General features: G+C 34.6%; 3 protein-coding genes across 4 annotated transcripts; 1 reads left to right on the top strand and 2 right to left on the bottom strand.

The window, feature by feature from the left end:
* Nucleotides 1-1,629: 1,629 nt before the first annotated feature.
* On the top strand, nt 1,630-2,590 carry LOC125223148 (AT-hook motif nuclear-localized protein 27). Its single transcript, XM_048126153.2, has one exon. It carries the CDS (start codon nt 1,831-1,833, stop codon nt 2,476-2,478), a length of 648 nt encoding a protein of 215 aa, XP_047982110.2. The 5' UTR covers nt 1,630-1,830; the 3' UTR covers nt 2,479-2,590.
* Nucleotides 2,591-5,177: 2,587 nt separating this feature from the next.
* LOC125221885 (ARID/BRIGHT DNA-binding domain-containing protein) lies at nt 5,178-13,425 on the bottom strand. Of its 2 annotated transcripts, XM_048124197.2 has the most exons (15): nt 13,286-13,425; nt 13,053-13,207; nt 11,401-12,623; nt 11,165-11,295; nt 11,046-11,085; nt 9,736-9,788; nt 9,306-9,351; nt 8,926-9,018; nt 8,175-8,300; nt 8,022-8,073; nt 7,840-7,918; nt 7,015-7,081; nt 6,873-6,923; nt 6,099-6,191; nt 5,178-5,537 (listed from the first exon to the last, which is right to left on the bottom strand). In XM_048124197.2, the coding sequence occupies exons 3-15, from the start codon at nt 12,610-12,612 to the stop codon at nt 5,433-5,435; spliced, it is 2,148 nt and encodes a 715-aa protein (XP_047980154.2). In that variant the 5' UTR covers nt 12,613-12,623; nt 13,053-13,207; nt 13,286-13,425; the 3' UTR covers nt 5,178-5,432. The 2 variants fall into 2 exon arrangements, with proteins under 2 accessions (XP_047980154.2, XP_088919351.1); XM_089063225.1 differs by lacking the exon at nt 9,306-9,351 and having other exon boundaries at nt 9,762-9,788.
* Nucleotides 13,426-14,209: 784 nt separating this feature from the next.
* LOC125220641 (fatty acyl-CoA reductase 2, chloroplastic-like) lies at nt 14,210-17,766 on the bottom strand. The gene is made up of 9 exons (XM_048122795.2): nt 17,509-17,766; nt 16,980-17,080; nt 16,697-16,896; nt 16,468-16,568; nt 16,207-16,357; nt 15,940-16,101; nt 15,237-15,318; nt 14,678-15,039; nt 14,210-14,449 (listed from the first exon to the last, which is right to left on the bottom strand). Exons 1-9 carry the CDS (start codon nt 17,675-17,677, stop codon nt 14,302-14,304), a joined length of 1,476 nt encoding a protein of 491 aa, XP_047978752.2. The 5' UTR covers nt 17,678-17,766; the 3' UTR covers nt 14,210-14,301.
* Between the last annotated feature and the right edge of the window lie 1,323 nt (nt 17,767-19,089).

The raw sequence follows: 19,089 nt of genomic DNA, 5'->3' as shown, positions 1-19,089 counted from the left end.
AGAGAGATAGATATCCATAACAAGATAAATTATGTAATTTGACAAGAGAAGTAAGAAGATGGAATGGAACGGAATCTCTGTTTCTCCTTTTCTTTAATTGTATATTTACTTGTGATGAACTTTCTAAAATGTTGATTGGTCTTTCTATGTTACATGCAATTGCGAATAAATGTTATAGTATTCCCCTCTTGAAAAAATAGAAAACAAAGTCACACTAATAATTATTCTGGATGAAGAAAGCAAACAATACTGCTAAAACAACCATCCTAATCTAATTGATTATATTTGCATTTCCTCCTTTTCAAATGGGTGCTTTTTCAATATCATATTATATCTTGAATATTTAATTATATGCATTCTGTAACTATATCTTACACTAAATCTAGTTTGTGGTTTGTGCAGTATCAATGTACCTCTAAAGGATTGGATATGTATAAAATATGTATGTTACTATATATAATTAAATAATATAGGAGCATAATAAAATGATATTGAGTGGATAGGGATTAGGAGAGTGTTTTGTGGGGACATTATGCCCGCCGCAATCTGGGTCATTCTCCTCCCTACATTATTCATTTATTTGTTTTGCAGTATTTTATCTAAAAAATAGTGTGAGTGTCTATATTTGATTGTTTTTTTAATTTACGAATTTTATAAATGTTTTGCAACTTCCGTGATTTTTATTCCCTATTTTTGTAGATATAAATTTTAGAAAAAGTACACGGAGAGGATCTGAATTAAGTGTGAGTTGACTAGGTTTCGAAATCCGACACTCTCCACATGGAGCCATGCCACGCTGTCACTTCGATCTCTTCACCAATTAAAAATACTAGTCCAACAATCCTCTCCGAGTTGCGTGTGTTCGATAATTTTATATCATCAAGCAGAGATAATTATAGTTTCTTACTATTTGTTATTACAAAATTACAGTAAAATATAGCCATATTCATTAAAAAAAGAAAGATTAGATATTGCAAAAAGTAAAATATAGCCATAGTCATAAAAAAATACTACTACTAGGAGTACAATTCTATTTTCTAGGTGGCACTTCACTCGATCTATTGCATTCATTTTGCTACATTTCATCACAATTTACACTAAATTTCATTACAATACCACCTCATTCCACAATAGTTAAATTGTTTTTTTTTACTTTAAATATTCTATCACAATTAAATCTTTTTCTCTTTTACTCGTATGCCATTTTATTGCGTTTTCTTCGTAATATCTCTTACTATATTTATATTTATATTTCATACTATATATAAACATCTTGTTCTTAATTTTTTAACCTATGTAATGGATGGAGTATTTATTTTAAGCTCATTTGTTATAGTTTGGAGGTTTGAATATCACGTATGCAGCAGCAGGAGTATGATTTTTTCCACTACTCTCTCCCAAATTACTTTGAGGAGTCGTATTATATTAAGTTACCTCAAATTATTTAAATCATTTATCTTTTAACTAAAAACAACTCATCTAACTATATTTATTTTATTCTTTCTTTTACTTTATTTAACTCGTCAGACGTAACATTTTTTAAATCTGAGGCAGGAAAAAAAACGTTTATAAAGTAATGTGGGACGATGGAGGATGTATATAATATACATATATATGAGCAGAAAAAGGCAATATTGAAGTCATCGTCCTAGTCCATTTGGCATCCAATTACACTTGTTCCTCAAGCTTCTTCAATACTCTCTCTCTGTTTCAATCTTGCTATTCGCGGATTCCACTAAAACAACCCTTCCACTTGCTCTTTTAACTTCTCACTCTTTAAAAAACACATACAGAGAGAGAGAGAGAGAGAGAGATTTTGCAGTTGCGGAAATGGGTGATTACGAGCAAGAAGCCCCTAATAATTCATTTCACCACCCAAGAGAAACCCCCGCCACCGAGCGGCGTCCCAGAGGCCGCCCGCCCGGCTCCAAGAACAAATCAAAACCGCCCACGATCGTCACCCGCGACACCCCGAACGCGCTCGGCACCCACATCCTCGAGGTCTCCTCCGGAAACGACGTCGTCGAGAGCGTCTCCGCCTACGCCAGGCGCCGCGGCCGGGGCGTCTGCGTCCTCAGCGGCTCCGGCGCCGTCTCCAGCGTCTCCCTGCGCCACCCCGCCGTGGCGCTGCAGGGCCGCTTCGAGATCCTCTCGCTCTCGGGGACGGTGCTGCCCCCGCCCGCGCCGCCCGGGGCCGCCGCCCTCTCGGTCTTCCTCGCCGGCGCCCAGGGCCAGGTGCTCGGCGGGACCGTCGCGGGGCCGCTCGTCGCGGCGGGGCCGCTCGTGTTGATGGCGGCGTCGTTTGCCAATGCGGTGTTCGAGCGCTTGCCGCTGGAGGTGGAGGAGGAGGGGACCTCCGCTAATAGCGCCTTGTTTAGCGGGGTAACTGGGAATGCGGCGGGGAATTATCCTTTTGCGGCAGATTTGTTTGGATTGGGCGGTGGAAGTAATGTAAGGCCGCCGCCACCACCGTTTTGATTTTCTTGAAATGTGTGCTTTTTTTTACTAGTATTAAAAAAATTGATTTTTTTTTCTGTAGCATAATTGATCGTTGGTAATGATAATTAATGAATCAAACCAGCTTTTGTTATATTCTTATCTTAATTGCTCTCTTTCTAAGTTTGCGCACTACTACATTTTTATTCTTGCTAATATTAATTTATATACAAAATACACCATAATTAAACAGACATAAATTAAAAAAATACAAATTAAAAATCCAACTTTAGAACTCAAAAAGGGAAAATATAAAAGTAATTTACAAAGTAGAAGAACTTAAATGTCACGCGGCACACAACTGTTGACTACCTTATTTACATGTTTTTTCATGCATCCATGCATATCTTAATCGGAGAAGATCACCTAAATTGTACTCGTATCACATCGTTTAAGCACTAAGAATGCACCGTCGTGCTTTTGACTGTCGCTAAACACTAGGATAGATATGTCCTTAATAACGTCAATCAAAGAGCCAAAAAGGTTCAGATTCTAAATGCACATGCAAGTAGTATAATTTCTAATCGTGTAAACATATTTTGATTGAGCTGGTCACATGCAAATTGAGTGCATTAATGATTTCCCATTTGACATAAATTTGCAACTTTGGGCGTCATTTTTTGGAGAATAGGTAAAACTTTATTCGCAAAGCTAAGGCATGACAAGTGTTAATAAACTTATATCTTACACATCATGTCAAATTTTAAAAGCCGCTTAAAGGGTCGTTAGTTATTTTAAAATGTAACCCTAGGATTGAGTAGACATGCACAATGGTTATGAGAATCGTGAGTAGCCCGCATGGCATAGCTCAGTAGGTTCCGGAGGGATAGATTTGCCCCAATGAGAATCATGAGCAAATCATAATGGCTTGATGTAGTTGTAGACATGGGTTGTATATGCATGTTCATAGCCAGCTAGGACGGCAATGTATAGTGACAGATTCAGATTTTTTTTTTGTAGGATCGGTAAAGAAGATTGTCGTTGATGTCAAAAGACAGAAGCGGTACAGCAGTCGTCACTAGTAATAGGTGGTCGGCAAAGAAGGGAAGCGGAAAGAATTGGGGCGAAGTTTCCGCACCTTTAGATAACGATAGCTCCTAATGACAAATTTAATGGAAATTTATGTTCATCATAGTGCAGCAATTAAATCAATCGACCCCTAAATCCCACATGAATTCACTTTTGATGTTTGATTCACAGTCTCATTTGTATAAAAGTGAAACATGAGTCAAGTAACAAGAACGTCTAGATGTCAACATTCGGAAACAAAGATGGGAATTAACATTCCCATCATTCTTGCCTAATTAGGCATTAAAAGAAGGCCATGCCAAGAGTCGTTAAAGCCAGCACTACTAAACATAGGAAAAAACAAAAATAGGTAGGAATGTTATTCTTACTTTTCTTTTTTTACTTTTTTGGGTATAAATTTTGCTTTCCTATCTTAGATAATGAAACAAGACACCACCATGTTTGCTTACTTTGGGTTCTTGAAACATTAGGGGATGCATGGTGATGAGGTTTATTGTTGGTTTGAAACATAGGTAATACTCAACACATCTGAATTGAAGAATATCACAAATTGAGTTACCCTAAACAATGGGAATATTTTTTTTGTAGGCATGAAGAGTTGATAAAAAGAGTTTCTTTTACTTTACATAGTAGTCATAGTTGGTGGTCCTCAGGTGTTTTTGCTCCTTTAACTTTTACACCCAAACATTTCTTTTTCAATTTTTCACCATTTCTTGATATTTCAAAGCAAACATATAAGCCATTTATGTGTTTTATCACATCTCAATATTCCATGCCTTGAATTACAAATACTTAAAAAGTAATAGGGCATCTGAAGATAATGATCATCTGATAAAAATCAATGGATGTAAGCAATGAGTAAGAATTTAGTTGTTCGAACACACTGACGAGTGGTGTATCCAACCAATCACAATTGTAAAAATTTCTCTTTTTTTCCAACCAATAACAATGTGTCCTAACCACTAAATATTTACTCATAAGCAATACACCTTTTTTATTTCGAAAAGCTTGAACAGATTTTTTTTGGGGGGAGAAAGAGTTGAGTAACACATTTCCTGTCTTCTCTATTTCCAATCGCCACCAACACGTGCACAAATCTAGGCCACAAAACTACTAAGTACTAACACCACTCACATGTCACAAACACGCCAGTTCTATATTATTCACATATCACATCAATTTTTTCACGCCAGGGCAGACCACAAAAACCTCAAGTCTCACCACTTGTCTCATTTCACTTTTACCATTTTTGGTAGTGGACCTCATATTCCACTAACTCATTCTTATTCACATTTTATTATAAAACTAATATATAAAGGTAGGACCCACATTCCACTAACTTTTTCAACCCGCTTTTCATTACAATTCTTAAAACTCGTGCCCGGTCAAAGTGACCCGAATTATCCGGGACGGAGGCAGGAGGGAGGAGGGAGTATGTTTCAAAATGGGAGGAAGGGAACAGTACTTGAGAGAAATGATATAATGAAGAGTAGAAAATGGAGAATATTATTCATAATTTCATCATAGGTTGTCCACTACAGGAAAAAGAGTCTTTCCTAAGGTGAAGTGATCATATATAGTCTGCGCAAAAAAATAGAATATTAACCTTACCATTTCAGAGACGACAAACGTTGCTGGAAAAACTAACTGTGTTCATTAAATCATGGCATGTCATTCAAATAAAATAAGTTAAAGCAGCAAAAAATTCATCATCTTACAGTGAACAGGACGGACTATAGCCCAAAAAGCATCCCTATGTCGTTCTGCCTAGTAACAAACTTTAATATGAACGAACGGTGACTAAACCTAATCCACTATCATAAGTAATTAAGTGATGGTAAACCATACACATACATGAAGTTGTAGATGTTACCGGTGAATCAAATTGTTGTGTAAGACACTTGAATCTAGATGCTTGGCTGCTCAATAGGAATGCGGACATAGAGGCGTCCATGCAGGCTTACCACAGCAGAAGTCTGAACTGGTTGAATTCTTGCCGGTAAGGTAATAACCTGAATATAAGCAAGCAACTATTATGTCAACCATAAACTTCCAATATCCCAAAACGTATCTCTACGTCATTATCACCCACTAAATAGTGGTAGAGGTGCACTCTCGTGCATACACTGCACAATATGGCCATCTAAGTAGTTGATAATATGGGTTTAATCAAACTAATTACGGATTAATATAAATAAAGAGTAGTACATAGCATATAAGAGCCAAATATGGGTTTTGAGGATGTTTGTGCCCTAGTCTTAGTCATAATATATGTCCATAACTCCATAGACATATGGAGTGAGTATTTTCCTTTTCATCAGCATTTGTTTCTTTAAAGTAATAGGAACAACAAACATTTTATATTTCTTTTTGAGAAGGAACAATCGTTTTAAGTCGCATATTTTTATTTGATTTGTAATAATAAACTGATAGTGTTATGGCATTCTTAAGATTATTATTAGAAAAATACCTTGTGAATCCAATTATAGAGTAGTAACAGATCATATAACAGTATGTAAGTTTTGTTTTTTATACACGAAGATAAGATAGATTTCATGAAACTTATGTTTTACCTTTTTGAATGGTGTAATCCCCCAGGGATTATCAACTTGCTCGGGCTGACCTGTTATGACCAAACGTCCAGCAGGATCTGATTGAACTCGCACCTAAGCCAACAATGGAGTAAATGCAAATATGTTATCAACAAGATAAAGACAATTGGACAACAAGAAGAGAGAAAGAAACAAAATACACCTATAGTTAGTAAAAACTAGTCAGTTCAGGCTTTTGGTTTCAATCTGTGAGATGTGATCAACACATAGAAATATCAATTTAAGCAGACAATAAATAATGATTGTAGTGAAAGAATGTTTTCAAGAGGATAAGTGATTGAACACATTGAGGTGAGGAAAAATGCTTGACCATGAACACAACATCTGAAAGTTTGAAACAATGACATAAAAGTTTACAATTATATAGCTAACATTTCTGCAAGTCATCCTAGAAACTTCAAGATAGGATTGAGTGGGTCGATATTCCTTTAAAAAACTCACTCCTAAGTCAAAGTAGACTGAATTAAATCTTATGAAGTCAAGCCCCAACAATATATTCAACAGATATTGCTATATAGCTCATTTGCCTTTTTCTGATTGAAGTTGATTGAACTGATATAAAGAAATATGGCGAAGAATACTCTCTCAATGTGTGTGTGTGTACGTATTTATAACAATAATAATAAACAAACAAAAGCTGTCCCTTTTTAGTTATTTTTCTTTATATGAAGCTAGTGAGAAAGACTGAGAAATCATGATACAAAACAAGTAAAGGAAACTATAGAGAACACACACCTCCTCACGTAACAATCCCGGTACTAGGGCATAAACCTCAAAACATTCCTTCTGCACATATAAAACAAGCACATCAATTCTTTTGTGCATTAGCGTAATTTCCACAAATTGAAGAAATAGATTTAATATGATGTGAACGTACAGTTTGGCGTACGTTAATTTTCACCCAGTCAGCTGGGGGCCCAACATCAACAACAGATGTCACCAATCTACAAATCAAAGGAGATCCAGACAATGTTAATTGGTACTGAATTGAAGTACCAAAAGGGTTAACATTTTCAGCAGGATTACGATTCATTTAGCAATTCTGGTACAGACAAGTAATCATCTTCAGTACACTAGCTTTGACTAGGCAGTAGTGTTGGCAAAAGGTCAATCAAATGCAATACCATGCAGTACTTGATAATGAAGAAAATAAGTATGCATATATTTTCAAATGTTCTACATATAAATTCACTACGTAGATTTAGCCTTAAGGTGAGTCCGGACCCAACTATCTTATTGACTTAGTGTTAACTAATATGTCTACATGACGATGTGAATATTTTCTAGAAAGATATATAATAGGAGTACAACTTTGTCATCCGCATTGACAATTATAATAACAACAGAGAACACTCTTTCTCAACTTGATGAGAATTTATCTATCAATCATGTTGGCTATATAAATAAGTAAAATAACCATAGATATAGAAGACAAACTAGCCAAAACAATTCAATCTTGGTCAATAATATCAAATAACTGGTAGCACTGGGAACATACAGAAGATCTCAAACCATCAAGCAAACCATATCCCTACATGTATATCGTTGGCTTCTTGTGGATCTTTGTCAAATTACATACAATAATATGCATCTTAAAAAATCAATTCCAATATAATAAATGAAAAACAAAATCATGGTTGACGAGATTATGGGACATATATTAACAGAACCAAGTACAGAGAACTTGTAGTCAAGACTTAACTGCTTAGATATTTCAGTTCGAACAGCTTTGTTTGAAGTTGAATGCTCCACTTCATTTGGCCTCTTCTGTTTTAATGAACCTATACAAGTCAGATAGAGCTCATTTAAACCATCAGTAATTTCAAAATTGTTGATCTGATGAGGTAAATACACAATAACATTTTAACACAAAATTCAGCTTACTAATGCTTTTGAGATTCTTCTCATTCTTTGCCATATTGCTGAGATTCTTGTCCTGCCAAATTAAAATTGTAAAAAGTGTTACCCAAAACCATGCTGCTGCCAAACCCCAAAACATATCAAGCTGAAAGATCCGACTATGTCACTCATACATACCTTTATAATTGGGTCCCCAACCTCACCAGCACCAAGGCGTTGGGCATGCCAACCTTGCATAGCACGGGCAGCAGAATCTCTTCTAGCCCTTCCTGGTCCTGATCCTGATCCCTGATAACCATTTCCCTGTGAAAAGTACGTAAATGTGAACTTATGGTATTTCACACTATGCCGTCTGCAGTTATAGAAACACCTAACCCACTCACCTCACACAAAAACTAACACAATATCAGAAATGTAAGCAAATCCAAACCCACAGAAAATGGATATGTACAAATTCATACATTTATATTGTATATCAGCGTTGTCCCAATTATATAGGCTAATATGCCCATATATATTTTGATGATCAGATAATGCTAAAAAGTCAATCAAAGAATTAGATATGGGTATATTAGTAAATGAATTAAAAGTTTTACAACTTTTTACTGAAAGGAGCCTATATATTTCAGACATCCAGAAAAGGAAAACAAGCCTATATCATTGGGATGGATGGTGTATAATAATTCAAATATCACTCATATTCTCTCTTCTTTTTAGTACAGTTTGAAGCATCTTACAAAAAATATCCTTTGTTCACAACAGAGTCACACAACAGACATTACCAACATTGTCCATCTCCACTAATGTTTTTTAGTTCAGCTGTACAAAATAAATTTCTGCTGAAATACAGGAATCAAATCTTCTCAGCTCAAGAGCCACAATACGAGAGTTACATATATGTAGTAGGAACAATTGAATGCAAACTCACCTCACCATCAGCACCAGAAACTTCTGGGAGCATTACTACAGGGAGTTGAAGCTCACCACTTTGTGTCTTATGTCTTTCATATTCCAGGAGAGACTAATGCATATAGGGTGGAAAATTAGGTTTACGTAGATAAAGGTGGCACCAAATTACTATCAATAAAGCAGAAAAGAAGCACATACTCAAAATGCAATATGCATGATTCTTTCAAAATAAATAAGGTGGAGCAATGTCTATTTAAAGCATTACCACCAAATCAATGAAAGAACTGTAGCAGATGGATAGAACTCAAAATGACATTAATTTGGTTTCTATTTTTTTGGGGTGGGGGTGGGGGATTAATAATAAAAACTGTTATAGCGTGAAGCCGTGAAAATCGCCACCTTCTCATAGAAGATTCGAAAGGTCCAAGAAACTGTTGTACAAGTCCTGCAACAATTAAACAGATCGGAGAGCATTAAAAAAACTTACAAGGGAACTTTGTTTAAATCAATGAGAAAGCTATATACTACGGAGTAATATTTAAACCACATTATCCATAGAAGCTGTCCATTGTGCAAAAACTATTTGACACTATGTGACCACTTATCAGATGGGACAACACCATTTGATGTGCAACTTCCAAAAAGGAGTTCTAAGGAGAATGATTTTAGAAAACAACTGTGCATGATGTGCAATGTGGCAGAAACACCCATCTACTTCTACCATCAACCCTATAAGTTGAAACCCGTTGCATAAAAACAAAGAAGGAAGCATCAGCAAGATCATGAGACTTTTCAGAACAATTTTATCTAAAGAAAAAAACCGCCTTACTTTGGTGGATGGAATGACTCTCCTACCTGCCTCCATAACTTGGATCCAGTTACCTAACAAATATTCACACAATTAATTTGGCAGTTCAAAACATAATATGTCTGTATTGGCAGTGCACTCAATAAAAATACTTATTCAAAGTAAGTTCAAGCTTCTAACAGAGAGAACAAAGTGACTTATGGTAACATTTTGAGGAAGTCCTGCCTGAGTAAATAATGGACCCTCAGGTTTTACAAGATGAAGCAAAGTGGTACTCTATTGATGATACTAGTGACAACTCTTGAAATCCACGAGTTGTAAGAACAAGTGCCCCACATTTTCAAGTTACTGAGAAATGTTAGACAACATCTGTCAACTTCAATAGTTCTTGATAGTTGTCCAGTCAAACAAGAAGAATTTGTGCATTTCACAAATTATAGCCACAGATATAGCTTTTGGTGTGGTTATTAGAGCTTGATCCAAAAATTAAAGTTCCACACCTTAAAAATCATATAGTAACAAACAATAAACTGAATAAATTGAACTAGCCTGCCATAACAACCACATTAATGAATCATAAAGTATTAACAAAAAGTGAAAGAGAAAAAAAGTAAGAAAGAGAATAATGTAGATGAGTGTCCCATCTACATTATTCTCTCTTTTACTTCACTTTGTCTCCACCTTATCTATTTATTATGATTTTCCCAAAATAAGTGCAAAAAAGAAATGTGTCAATTGTAATGGGACGGAGGGAGTAGTGCAGTAAGGTTTCATGCTCTGAATCATTCTGACAAAGGTAAATGCAAAACCATATCACTATTAGACACATTAGTGTGGGCCAGTTATCAGATACTTGATCGTGGTACATCTGTGATGATGGAAATAACATGATTTTCTTTTCCATGCACTTAAACTACTGAAATGAAACAATCCTAGAAGAAAGTTTCACTTTATGTCTCCATCAACATTTTGTTTTACACATAATATGGATGCATGACTTCATTCTTATCTCAGATCCTCGAATAATATCAGCACCAAATAATTTTTATTCCAAGTGCATTATCCATCCTACTGATAGGGAAACGAAATGTATACTCATTATGGAAACCTTTGATCTTTTAGCACTAGGACCAGATTTAGTCTGAGTTCCTAGTTGTACTAATCTACATCAAAGATCTAAAAGCATACAATCTTTTAAATACATATATAAGTTGAGGCACAGGCATGAACAAAAAAATACTAAACATTTATTCTCCATGCCAAGAAGCAGTAACATGGAGTACAAACAAAATTAATGTGAAATAACATTAGGAAGACCAGGACATGCATACCCTGTCATAGCCTCCCAACCTAATAACAGCCCTCCATAACCTATCAGCCACCAAAGCAAGCGAATAAAAAAGTTATTCAAGGACAGTATAGTAACAAATCAACAGCTCAGCATGCTTACTTCAGACAATTTAGTGGATGCCCATAAAATTTGGGTGGTTTAAATTCCACTGCCCTCTCCCTGTAGAAATTCTCAAGCTCCTTCATGAATGCTGCTTGATCCTCAGGTGTTCCGTCATCATCCTCCCCCATCTAAAAATGAATAAGGAAAAAGTTCATTTTAGTTACATTGGATGATTTCGACATTACTAGATTCCTATTTTGCTTGTATTCTCAGCTAAACATTATATTTCTTACGAAAGGTAGTGTTGCTTGGCTAGAGACTGTATGGGCTGTGTCTTCACTATGATCTGCAGTCTTTTGAGAAGAACATTTGATAAGGGAATTGGGTGTAAAAGGTTCAGGTTGGCTTGCAAGTGAAGATTCTGCAGCATCAGGTTTGGCAGCAGTTTCAAAAGCTTTTTCATTCCCATGTGTTTCATGGCTAACAAGAAAAGATTCTGCACCCTGTTCTTTTTCTTTAACCATCTTATCCTGATCACAGTGAACTGCATCTTCCACCTCTTCATCCTCACATGGTCTAACAGCACCCGCCTCAGCATTGTGTCCTTGAGGATCTTTATTGGCAAAAGTTTCAGTTGGAAGCTGCCTATTTTGCGGAGAGACGTTTCCAGCATCAAAATTTTCCACCATCGTCTCACTAGCAACATGTTTGGTGTCATCAGTATCCTTACCAATCTCTCCAGGCTCTTTGGCAACATCTTCAGTTGGTTTTTTCTCGACATCACCCCCTTGGTTTCCATCCAGCATATCATTCTTAGAAGGCTCATCTTCTTTCACCCCAGAATCAGTACCATCACATTCAACCACTTCAAATTTTACATCCGCATCTTCATTGGATCTTTTGTCAATATCTTCCCCTTGGTTTCCATCCATCTCATCATTCTTAGCGGGCTCATATTCTTTCACCCCAGCATTAGCAGCATCGCACTCTACCACTTCAAATTTTATGTCATCTTGTTTCTCCGCTGCACTTGTAGTTTGTGCTTCAGCCACAATTTCGGTGTTTATTGGCTCTTTACAATCACTAGAAGCAGTTTGTGCTTCAGCAGCGGTTTCAGTGGTGGTTGTCTCTTTACAATCACTAGCAACAGTTTTTGTTTCAGCCGCAGTTGCAGTGTTTATCAGCTCTTTATTATCACTTCTGGTTATAGTTATTCCATAGTCCGATCCTTCTATTTGCTCAGAGACCTCTTTTACAAGGCTAGTTTGGTCTTCCACTGCTGTCTCCACATCCATCTTGTCTTCAACTTTTTTATCTATAACTCTATTTATGTCTTCTCCGACATCCTCCTTTCCATTTACATCCCCCGAGGCAGCAGCTTCACAAGGAACTTCCTCTTCACCTTCCTTAGGGTCTACCACTTCACATTTAGACTCCTGGACGTTATTTCCAGAATCATCATGGATTTTTTCAGAATCCACCATCTCTACATCACTTTGGCTCATGCTGGTATCCACTGAAAGATGTAACACAGCATTCATGAAAATACTTTCGTATAAATAGTTCTCAACATCATTGACAAGAAAAAAAGGTAACCGAAACCCTCTTGCAAGATTGTAAAACAAAATAAGATTATAAACAACGGGAACAAGCATAGTTCTCATTAACTCTCATTTTTACCATAGATCAACCATATCATTCTGAACCATAACTCTCATTTTTACCATAGATCAACCATATCATTCTGAACCACAAAAAACAGGACTAAATATTCATAGACATGAACGACAAAAAAACCTAAACGATTCGCGTAACACCATTACAGCTACGATTCAGAATAAGTGACCGATTATGATCGTTCCAGATTAGATAAGCGGAGAAACACAATCTCAAAAAACGAAAACATACATATACTCCGATAAAATCCTGAGGGAGATAAACTTGCCTGAAAAAACAACATGCGTCAGCTGGAGCTCGGAGACGTTGAATCGTGAGCCTTTGAATCTAGGATTTGGCTCTTTCGTTCTCAGTTGGAGCGAAATGAGGAGAGAATGCGCGAGCGAGGGAGCTGGTGGTCCGTTTGGACTTGCTGAATTCAACCTGCAAAATTATATTAGGATTTTATATACAAATTGGGAGAAAAAGGAACGGTTATTCCCAATCTGAAACTGAAATTACGTTTCTTCACTGTATGTTAATGGCGAAAACTCGGCGGCGAAGAAGAGAGAGAAATTTGCCAGAGAGAGAGAGAGAGTGCGGCTCTGTTTCTGCGGTTTGGTGGTTCAACTGAACGGAATTGGGATATGGTGCGGTCGACCAACTGAGTTTACTATTTTACCCCTCCTAAATGAATTGCGTCATTAATTCCTATATTTACGTTTCATCATAATATAAATAATGTAACAGAATAAATAAAATATACGTGAGATTTAATATGGAGTAATATTTTTAAGAAAAAAATGAGAGTAGAAAGTTTCAAATATTTGTGTATATACTAATAATATAAACTAATGTGCTAGGATATTATTATTTGCCGAACTAACAAAACTGTCGAGAAAAATCTGAAAATTAACCAATATTACAAAAACTCTCACTTCACTCTAGAAGTATGATGATTGGTGCTTTAGCCATCTCATTTTTCAACTTTTTTGGATAAATTGTAGTGCAAACCAATGTACAAATGATTCTTGGGTAAATAAGTTAAAAAATATCATACTACTGTATATGATTTTCAATTTTATGGTTAAGTTATTTAAGTATGGAGTCTAAAAAGAAGTTATATAATTTTGATTTTATTTCTACTTATATATATTACTCCCTATATTTTTCGTTGTAAGTTATGCCTAGATGTAGATCAACATCGTGTTGAACTAGGTAATTAATTAATATGTTTATATTGTTTATGCTCGTGATTGTCCGTATTTATTTCCTAATATATTGTTGATCAATAAACTTAGTTATAAATAGAATTATTACATGTGTTTGTTTGGTTTATTAGAAGGTCGCTAATTATAAAGGGAAATTTGATTTGCACATTCAAAATTCACAAATCAAGAATATCTCAAACACATTTCTATATGTTTTTAACCATAGTTTAACACACCTACCAATTTATTACATGATGCGATAAGATACTAATTAAGATACTCATTAACCAGTGTACAAATTCCTCATGTACTAGCTCTCGTGTACATTCATTGAATTAAATATTTTATCACTCCTGGAATATAAATCTCATGAAAATACATTTTCCAATTGATGATTTTCACATCCACTTCGAAGTTAAGTTTTTCCTCCCTTGACATTTCTTGGATTAATTTATGAGTATTACCTGTATGGTACCTGTTCCACAAAATTGATGGTTAGTCTTTTAATGATAATATACATTGTTCCATTCATTCATAAAAAATAATCTCATTTGTGGACGATACATGTTTTAACATACAATTGATAAAATATGAGAAATAGTAAAATAGAGGCTAATTCTATTGGACAAACCAGAATGAATAAATGAGACTATTTTTCGTAACCGAACCAATATTATATAGAAGAGATTCGACATGCATGTACCTTGGTTTGAGGAATCCAGCAAATTCATATATCTTACATAGTTGTTCAACATACTGAGCTATGGCATTGCAACGTCGAATTATCTTTCTATCTTCACCACCTCCATTACATCGCAGAATTTCCTCTCTCAAACATTTAGAAAACTCATCAAAATCTTCGATGAATTTGGTTTTTGATATACTTAGATTTTCAATCAGAGGTGTCTCTTTAAAGTAATCATATAGATATTCAAAAATGTCGAAAAATGTGATTGGATTGTCAAGACTGGATGTGGAGTAATAGACTATGGGTTGTGTGGTGTGTCTGTTCCCATGCTTTGCAATAGCCGCAATCGTCAAATTTACTACCAAATCTACTGGTACCTGTCCATACATATCACTTTTTATATAAATATCACTTGCACTAATAATGTCTCAAAAAATGAGTATGAAATAGAAAGTGTGAGAATAACTAAAATGCGATAAAATTTTCTCTTCCTTTTTTTTTATTCTTTCATTTACTACGATAAATTTGCAATAAAAAAGGATAAGAAACTAACAAGATAGTATACTTTACTTACAATATCTAAAGGCACTTTAGGATTTGCATAAGAAACTGGCATCAATCCTTTTCCATAAGAAATGACCGCTGGATCAAGCATCCTAAAATCAAAAATTCAAAGCATAATTATCCAACAAAAAAATATAAGCTATCATAACAAATAGAAATGGTCCAATAAAAAAGGCAAATAGAGCAGTTGGGCCATATTTAAATACTACTTAAACTGTTTCATAGTTTTTGTTCAATTTCATAATTTTTTAAATCAGAATAAAAAATTAAATTTTCAATTTTTACCAATTATTTATCAAAACCAATACTTATACTATAATGGAACAAAATATGATGTGACAATAAAACAATATTGTTTTAGACAAACAACATCTTTCAATTTCGAGTTTAATTCGAAATAATGTCTATTTATCTGATACGACATGGTTTTGTTGTCACAGTAATGTCGATTTTCAACCTTACGAAACAATTGCAATAATAATAAAAAAAAAATTACTATGATTTAAATGATCATTTTCCTTATTTTCCAGATTCATGAGTCTTCCTTCCAATTTACTCTTTTAATGAACTCAAATGAATCAACAAGTTGAGGAGTCGAACAAAGTCATTAATTATCTAGAATCATGTATTATCTCATACATTTTCATAAAAATAAAATAAACAAACAAATAAATAAAAGAAGTATATACACAAATATATATGTATATACACACCTCATTCCTTGTATCCAACCAGGAAGAGGTTCACTGTGGCAGCTCTCAATGCAGGCTGGCCTAATTATGAGCAAAGAAACATCTCCTCTTATTTCATTCAAACACATCTCACCCATAGCCTTACATAACTGATATGTAGTACTATATCCCAACAAGCTGGCTCTGTTACAAACACACACACACACACACACATATATATACAAATTTAAACTAAGCTAAAATTAAATTTGGGATAGAAATTCAATGAACATATATAATAAGTATAACCTCTGTTGGCCAAGCTTTTTGTAAAATTTGGGGGCATCAATGTTGTTTGGGGATGATTTGAGAAGCAAGCTAATCTCATCAGCTACATCAAGGCCTCCCATATTCAATGGCTTTTCCAACACAACACCTTCTTCTCTCTCAGTAACATAAGCTACAAAATGAAGTTATGTCAAACTAAGTTACACAACGGATTCAGTAAATTTATACGTCTAGTACATTAATACTGGACTAACGTACTAGCAATATTCCATTATTAATTACCCGTAGATATGTGTGTGAATAGGTCGAGTTTGTCGCATGTCTTGGCAAACCTCATAACTCGTTGAGGTGCAATCGCGTTGCTTTCAAACAACACGTCATACCTACACATATTTATGAAGAAACTCACGCGTGAAATTAATTGTAAAAAAAATATGAATTTTCGTCCTAACAAGATTTTAATTAACTCAAGTAATGTGGAGTAATATATTAGATTAAATTGGAAACTAACCTCTCATTAAAGGTAGTGCAAGCTGCAGAATGGATGATAATATTTACATCTTTTCTAATTGATTCAATACTTTCAAAATCCATTCCAAGATTTGGTTGACAGATATCTCCCACCACAGCTATTACCTTTGCCTTCACAAATGCTTCGAAAGATTTCCCATATTTCTCTTTCAAACGCGTGAATAATTCTGAGTTTATTATCTACACAAAGTATTAATTGTTCTAATTAAGTTTTATAATAAGAAAAATAAGGAAATTACAAATCTTAAATTATGTTATTGTACCTCGCAGTTTAATCTATTAAATGCAGCTTCCTTGTCTTTTGCCTTAATTAGCAAGTACATTTTGCCCACCGATGTTGATCTTAATATCTTTTCCACAATAACTGCAAACCAAAAGCTAAACAATAGTAGGGAAAGAATAATTAAGTAAATTATAACTAGAACATATATAGTCATGCTTCATGATTATAATATTTGGCAAATTACATATGTTTTCAAAATTGCGTTTGACAATTTGTTGCTGATGATGATTAGGCTAGAAGAAGTTGCAGCTAATTTCACTTCAAATCATATAGTATGTTAATATCACTTTGAATACAATTACTTTAGAATATGTGAAAATTTTATTTTTTTTCAATGCAATAACTTAATTTATAACTCAATTCAAGTGTTTTCATATTTTTCATAATAATAAACAATATTAGGCGTTCGATGTAAATATTTTTATGTGCTTATAATAATATTATATATTCAAATAATAAATTTAACATGTCATGTTCCTTGTAGGTAACAAGTTATGTACACCCTTAACCTTTTCCGAGTAAGCCGGTAGCACCGGTAACAAAAATGTTCTTCCCTGCAAAAAATTCGAGGATCCCTATTCCGGCATCCACCTCTTCACGATCAGAAGCCACTAGTTCAGACGGCGGTGGATGGCAGCGGCGAGAGAATCGGGAATTTCTGTTGTCTATATTTTTCATACTAAAATTGTTAACTTTTGGGTGAATATTGGAAGTAATAGGAAGGCTTGCTTTGGTAAAGGATTTTCCTACATAACTATGTTTGATCGGAGTTGGAGGACTGAAGAATGAGGTAGCAACCAACATTATGTTAATCTTCTAATTATCGAAACCAATAAAAACTGTAACACATAAATCTTTTCAATTAGTATTAATAAACAACACTATATATAAGTATTATGTTATATTTATGACATGCATAAATAGTTAGGTGTTAGGCATTGTTTTATGCTAATTGCCGGCTGCATCAATAGGAGTGGAGACATCTAGGTATCACAAAATTTCAACAAGACCTAAACCAAATCACAAAATTTTAGCAACAATTTTATTTATTTTTAAATATTTTCTAATTTCGTTTATTAATTTAAATTGCAATATTGACGAAATAAATGAATAATTAAAAATTTTAAATTACATAATTTGAATACAAAAATTTACATGATTTATGTATCGAAACTTATGTGATTAAAACTTAAATAAAACTGCGTATCGAAATCAGTTGGAGTGTGCCTAATTTCTTCAATGAGATCTTATTGAAGTTGATCATGAAGAGAAGCCCGCCAACTTTGAAATTATCAGAATTGATGCGGTGCACCTCGAGATACTTTATAGTAGGTGATTACCAAGGTAGATGTGGGTTCATCATTAGCTCAATTAGTTGCATTTTCGTCTTCATTTTCGGTTTTCATGTTGTAGAAAATTGCTATCGTTAGCTCTATTAGTTGCATTTTCGTCTTCAATCTCGGTTATCATATTGTAGAAATTTGCCATTTTTTGTTGTCCTCTCCTTATATAAGCGATCTAGTTCGCTTAAAGTATGACGATGTCTCAAACTTAGGAATCGCTATGGTAAATTGGCTAAAACTTATTTGCATTAAATATCTGTCAGATGGTGCAACTTATATAATTTTTTATTGCTCAATAGATTCGATTTTTTATTGCTCAATAGATTCGACACAGTTTAGGTCTTTTGTTTAGATATTGTTTATTGTCTTGGTTTTCTTTTTTCTTGTTTTTGTGGTATTAATCATTATTTGGTTATTTTGTTTGAGGAGATTATGTTGTTTGTTTGTGTGCTGCAGGATCAATACATTTGTGGCGTGTTTTTGTGATTTTGTTTTGTTTTTAAATTGTTTTTTTGTCAAGTCATTTTATGGTTTGTTGTTTGGATTTTAACCATCTTTTGGTGGACTTGCTTGTCGATTCCCGACTTTGAGTATTTTTACATTCACCAAGAAAAATGCATGACGTCAATGATTTGATACCACATATGCGCTCGGACCTTTCACGAACGTCTAACGTTCTTGCTGTACGCTGGAAGCATGCTCAACAACATCCTTCTATGTTGCCTCCTACATTTGAGCAAATAAAGC

The sequence above is a fragment of the Salvia hispanica genome, chromosome 1, assembly GCF_029641045.1.
Source record: "Salvia hispanica isolate PSC_SH4W2 chromosome 1, Shi_PSC_v1, whole genome shotgun sequence".
Taxonomy (NCBI): domain Eukaryota; kingdom Viridiplantae; phylum Streptophyta; class Magnoliopsida; order Lamiales; family Lamiaceae; genus Salvia; species Salvia hispanica.
Note: the sequence above shows the minus strand (reverse complement) of the source record. Positions and strands in the feature narration are given on the sequence as shown.